General features: G+C 43.8%; 1 protein-coding gene across 1 annotated transcript in view; it reads left to right on the top strand.

Moving 5' to 3' along the window:
* The window catches only part of LOC125917192 (leucine-rich repeat-containing protein 37A3-like), a 50,569-nt gene extending 44,869 nt beyond the window's left edge, over positions 1–5,700 (top strand). The window contains exons 7-9 of the mRNA XM_049623452.1: positions 482–600; positions 2,634–4,618; positions 5,001–5,700. Coding sequence (XP_049479409.1) covers positions 482–600; positions 2,634–4,618; positions 5,001–5,213 — 2,317 coding nt within the window. The 3' untranslated portion in view covers positions 5,214–5,700. The remainder of the gene's footprint in view (positions 1–481; positions 601–2,633; positions 4,619–5,000) is intronic.
* The last annotated feature ends 631 nt before the right edge of the window (positions 5,701–6,331 follow it).

Below are 6,331 nucleotides of genomic sequence, written 5' to 3'. Positions count from 1 at the left end.
CTCCGAGCTCTCAGCACAGAGCCTGATGTGGGGCTCAAACCCATGAACCACGAGATTATGACCTGAGCCAAAGTTGATTGCTTTTTATCCTCAGTATGGGCCATATTTCAGATTTATTCAAACTCTTAGAAGTCTACCCTCTTTCTGTGTGCTCTCAACCCGAAGTGAGACTTTTGGCTTGGAAGGAGTTACCTGTGTATTAAACTACTGATCAGTGTCACCCAGTTCTAATCTCTATCTCATTCTAAGGGTACCATACCCCATGTCATCCTTACCTTTCCGTTGGGCACGTCTGTCCTTCTATCTGTGTATTTATAATATTCAAGAGCAGCAGTTGGCCAACTGGTCCCTACCCAACCATCCAGGCCATGTGCCTCAAGAATTCCTTTTTGCACAGCCCTGTGATGACTTTGGCCTGCCTCTTCTACCTACTCGAGTAACTCCTTTACCACTAATTTAATTGTCTGTGTTTCCATTATAGGATTTTACCTAGCCGTATGGCCTGCTGTCTCTGCCAATTTAAAAATACTATTGAGGTTGTCTGTAAGACAGTCAAGCTACATTGTGACAGTGCATGTCTGACAAATGGCACACGTTGTGGTAAGTCCTAATTGCCTGATGATAAATTTGTAAATTTTTATTTTATTTGTGGTTTAACTTTTATTTTTAATCAACAATGATAATTTTTTTTAATGTTTATTCATTTTTGAGAGAGAGAGCATGCACGTGCGTGAGCTGGGAGGGGGCAGAGAGTGAGTGAGGGGGACAGAGAATCCGAAGCAGGCTCTACACTGACAGCAGCAAGCCCCATGCGGGGCTGAACTGTGATATCATGACCTGAGCCAAAGTCGGATGCTTAACTGACTGGGCCACCCAGGCACCCTAACAATGGTAAATTTTTAAACTAATGATGTCATTGCATTATTTTTACTCATTCAGAGTTCAGATCCCTAAATTTCTAAGAACTATTCCTTTGTTAAAAGTCAGATTCTCAGTTACATTATTAAGTCAACTACCCACCCCCAAATGAAAACCTGTTCACATAGTGCATCACAGCTTATAAGCTGATTTTACGTGCGTTAGGTCTCAGGTGCCCTTTGTCTTATAGGACAGGTGGAGATACCTTTTTGTTTATTTTGTTGTTTTTATAAGTGTGTAAGAGTACAAGTGATGCTGATTTCTGAAAAAGTTTTATTTGGAGCCTCTGTGTTTCTGTGCCCTAACCAGAAGCTGCTACCCAACCGTTCTAACAGATGAGAGGGCTCTTCTATTCTTGGGCTGTCCAACTCTTGTTCTGAATCTTAAGCTTTTCTATCCAAAACACAGGTGCTTTTAGGTATTTTTCTGTTCTTAGGTTTTATTGGCACTAACTTGGTGACTTCCAAAATGTGCTTTTGCACCTGGATAGCTTGAATATGGGTCCCTGTCAATGGTCTAGGGCACAGCATAAATTACACTTTGCTACTTCTATAAGTGGTGTTGCTTATTTTCCAAAACAATGTTTTACCAATTATCTTACTCCCTTCTCCCTTAGAGGTGGGCAGAATAGGCATTTTTTTTTTTTATCTCCTTTGACAGGCGAGGAAAAATGAGATCAGAGGTGCCTTAGCCTAGCACTCGAGTCTCCTCTCCCGTTTTGGGCGCTCTGCCAGCCCGCTGCTCCTCCTCTCTCGTGATCTTTATCACCTCCTCCTCCGACTCTCACCAGCACCACTAAAAATACTTTTAATTCTTCTGGAAAAACCCAGCTGCACAGTGCTGATCAGTGTACACAAGCTGTACGCTTGACCTTCATGTAGTTGGAAGCTCTGGATGGTTCTCTCAGTAAAGCTAGAAATCTGGAAATGAAAGGAAATGAAAGCAAAGTAGGCATTTGACCAAAGTTTCTTTATCCCTTCTGCATTTTAAAACCTCAAGTATCATTCCGTTGATTTTTTTGAACGCCCCACAGTGGCATCTCTCTCATAGCTGGAAAATCTCTTAACCTATACCCCACATCTCTGCCCAAATTTAAGCAAAGAACCAGGGTGGACTTAGCGGGTCTTGTGTTTAGTTTTTTCTGTCTAGAGCTTATGTTACGGGAGGTGCGATATATGGGAGCAGGGACCAAGCAAAAGAATTGGTGGGTGGGCGGAGAGGGCGTGTCCAGATGAGGACCTGCTGGTGACGGGTGTTGTCCCGGGCATATGTGATGGTAGCAAGAACTCAAGCCCACTGAAGACGTAGAAGGAGGAAGACTCGCGCTCCCTCTGCCCCCAAAGCAGGACAGGGTGGGGTATGTGAATGCCAGGAGTCGCACTAGAGCTGCACACAGTTTAGCCGAGTATCTTCCGGCCTTGGCTTTTCTTGAGGCCTGGGCAATCGGCCCTTAGGGACCAATGGAATAACTCTAAATATACTTATTCACACTGTGGAATGTTCTGAGGAAATAGCTACTTTTTCAAAACACATCTTTTTGTCCTTTTGTTGTTGCCAATCGTGGGTCCAAGTTTGAGTTCGTCTCCTCTCTAAATGGCGCTCAAGTATTTGCTGATTCTTAATTTGCTTGACTGGGACGTATGACTGTGCATTGACGAAGAGCTGTGCTGTCAGTCTTTCATTATCAAAACTCATCTCTTCTTCTTCTTCGACAGATCAGGAAGTATACCTAAGGAAGGCAGAAGGATCATTCATGAAGGTATTGACAGCTCGAAAGAAGAGCGCCAGCACGGAGCTGACTATTGAGCCAGAGAAGGCGTCCTCAGACATAGATCGTGTCAGTTTGTCAGCCTTTATGAATGAGCAGCTAGACTTCAATGATGAAAGTGATGTCATTAGTGCACTGAATTACATATTGCCTTATTTCTCGGAGGGCAATCTAGAAGACGTAGAATCGACGCTGTTACCGTTCATTAAACTTCTGTTTTCAAATGTGCAAGAGGGAGACAAGCCCGTGGGTCACTCGATGAACGACACAGGGGACCCTTCTCTTAAACCTGGATCCAACAATTCAACTTACAAGAATAAACTGAGAAAACTCTACTTTCTGGAAAATTTGTTAGATGCAGAAATTCAGGAAAAAATTGATGACATGAAAAAGAAAGAAAAAATGGCCATGCTTATACATTCCAGCCTTTTAGGTCCCAAGTTTAAACGTCAAATCTTTCCAAAGAAATTGGAAACTGCCCAACCGCAGGAGAAGAGCCCAGACGAGGTTGAGAGTGTGGGGAAAAAGTTCCTGAGAGTGAACAGGGTCATCAAGGGCCCAAAGGGCATACGGAAAAGGCACTTAAAAGAACTGAGACGTCAGAACATCCAGAGGAAACAGAGCGCCCAGCCATCTGTGGAGAACATGGCCAAGGAAAGAAGGCTCAGGACACCATCCCCGGGGGAGCTTCCCGTGGCGCACAGGCCCAGCAAATCAGTGGGAAGCTCCTTCAATACAGAGCCTTCGTTCATAGATGAGCACAAGGCAGCGGTCTCTTCTCTCATGAAGCAATACTTTTTGGACAGGCCTTCTGCCACCCCCGCTCCCAAGGAAAGAAGGCTCAGGAGACCATCCCCAGGGGAGCTTCCCGTGGCGCACAGGCCCAGCAAATTAGTGGGAAGCTCCTTCAATACAGAGCCTTCGTTCGTAGATGAGCACAAGGCAGCGGTCTCTTCTTTCCTGAAGCAATACTCTTTGGGCAGGCCTTCTGCCACCCCCGCTCCCAAATCCCCACCTGACGTGAAAAAAGAATCAAAAGACTTAACGTACACCATTTTTGTTTTAGAAGATGCAAATGCTAGAGTTAGAAATATGAAGGCTTTCGGACCAGCCTCACTCCCCAGAAAGACACACCGCTTTCATAAAAGTCGCTCCCGTGTGGTCCACAGAACACCCAAGGCCAAACTGAATCGAAAGTCCAGAAAGGAAAGTTCACTCAGTAATAGACAGCTGCTTGCAAAGAGGCCTCCATCCTCTGCAGTCAGGAGCCTCATAAATTCCCCTTCACGAGAGGATTTTTCATCTCCGGGAGAACTGAGTCCTCAGAAAAATCCTTTTCCAGAATTATTTGCTCCTTCAGGAACTTACAGAGAAAACACTACTGTAGAGAACACTACTGCCCAAAATGTTTCTGAAGAAAATATTTCTACAGGAAACACTACTGTGCCAGAACAAACCCTCCCTGAATTCACAGACCGTAAGAATCTTTCCACTGCTAATTCTACTGTTACTGCAGACAACTCTATGCCGACCGTTAAACAAACCAATGATACACAACGGGAATACCACAATGCGGGCACCGGCTTGCCCCCAAAAGCCACAGGCTTCACTGTGTCAAAGCTCTCGTCCTCAGGTGATCTGTTTGAAATTCAGTTAAACCAGCAGCTACAGTCCCTCATCCCCAGCAATGACGTGAGAAGGCTCATTTCTCATGTTATCCGGACTTTGAAAATGGACTGCTCTGAGACCCAGGTGCAGCTGGCCTGTGCCAAGCTCATCTCCAGAACAGGCCTCCTGATGAAGCTTCTCAGCGAGCAGCAAGAAGTAAAGGTGTCCAAGGCAGAGTGGGATACGGACCAATGGAAAAATGAGAATTATATCAATGAGAGCACAGAAGTCCAGAGTGAACAGAGAGGGCAGGAGTCAAGGGAGGTGAGGATAAATCCCCAAATGTGGGGTCTCGACATTTAGGTGGTTTAGGACATGGACCCAAGCACAAGGACCGGGGGCTCCTAGTCCGGGTCTTGTCTTGGCCACATAATTTTGGCTAAGGCAGTGATCTGCCACTTTGCTCATTTAGGAAACAGTGCCGCTGTTCCCAGAGGAGACAAAAAGAGGACCTAACATATAAGATAACATCAATTCTTGAAGAAAATGCTAATGATTAAGATTACATATCACATTAGATTTGGTATATTCCTTAAGAACCTATAAGCGATTCATCGGAAAGAATGGGGTTTTAGAGTCGTTAAAGAATAGTTAACTTTCATCCTATCTCTGTTTTCTAAAAAAATTGTTCTTTCCCTTTTTTTAGCTCACAAAAGAAGTTCCAGGCTATGGCTATAACAACAAACTCATCTTGGCAATATCTGTGACTGTAGTAGTGATGATTTTGATCATAGTGTTCTGTCTCGTTGAGGTAAGGACAACAATTAATTCAGATTCCCAGACTATATTCCTTCTTTACAGTAGATTCAGAACCCACAAACTGAAAATCAAAGCCACTTTCCCACCTATCATGACTTGATATCCCTCTTCAGTCTGGAGGACTGAGATATGCTTTGTCCTTTTATTGCAAAGTATATTCCAGGGATTTTAAAAGGAACCCCACTGCCGGGAGACATCTGTGGATTGTAACCAAGATAACAAGCCATTAGCTTGTTCTGAGACATTAGGTCTAAGAAGGCCACAGTTGACATGATAGTAAAATTTCTTCAACTCAAAAAAATGATGTCGATTCGATGCACTCACCAGTCATCCTCCTACTACCACTGATTTCTTTCCTCGTTGGCTAAAATGATGAGAGAGAAATAGTCTTCACCTTCATGGAGCTATCAGTCATCTTGGAAGAAAGGGCATGGCTTAGAGATAAAAGTGTCATCTTGTTGATTAATTAGATGTGCCTACAGCTCTCTCCTCCACTTCGCAAGGCATTGTGTAAACAGGTTCAGTTAAAACCCTGCAGCTAAAATCCTGCATCAGGCTACTCAGAGCGTGTCATAATTACAGTTGCCTATTCCTGGAGCTTGCCTGTTTACCTTTTATTCAATTATGTATGAATTGAATATATATTCAGTATATTTATTCAAATATACATATGCTTATTATATATCTATATCTATATCTATCTATCTATCTATCTATCTAGATATATATATTGCCATCTGTCATGGCAACCCTCCATTTCAGCCAAAGCAGCCCCTCACCATCCCCTAGTCAGACCATGCCCATTCCTACTTTTGTTGGTGACTTTGCCCACTTGAAATTCCTTTATTTCACTCTGCTGGTGGAAGTCCCGTGAGCCTTCAAAAGCCAACTCGAGTTCATCTTTCTTCACAAAGCCTTCCCCGAATACTGTAATACTCCTGGACCTAGTCCTTCTGTGAGATTGTCACCATTTCTTAGGGTCTGCAGTGACGCATTCCCCTCCCCTGATAACAAAAATATGCTAAACAGTTGGTTAAAAGGCAGCTCCTCAAGAGAGAAATATCAAGGTCATGGATCAGAGCAGAGATATGTAAGGCTTCCTGGTCTATCAGACTTGAGTAAAACCTGACTGGATGTATTAACTGCTAAGGAGAAACATGTCTGTCTTCTGGAGGGTTGGTCAGTAGTAAAAGCATAGAAATGGTGAGGAAGAGACCA

This window comes from Panthera uncia, unplaced genomic scaffold (genome assembly GCF_023721935.1).
Source record: "Panthera uncia isolate 11264 unplaced genomic scaffold, Puncia_PCG_1.0 HiC_scaffold_1574, whole genome shotgun sequence".
Taxonomy (NCBI): Eukaryota; Metazoa; Chordata; class Mammalia; order Carnivora; family Felidae; genus Panthera; species Panthera uncia.
Note: the sequence above shows the minus strand (reverse complement) of the source record. Positions and strands in the feature narration are given on the sequence as shown.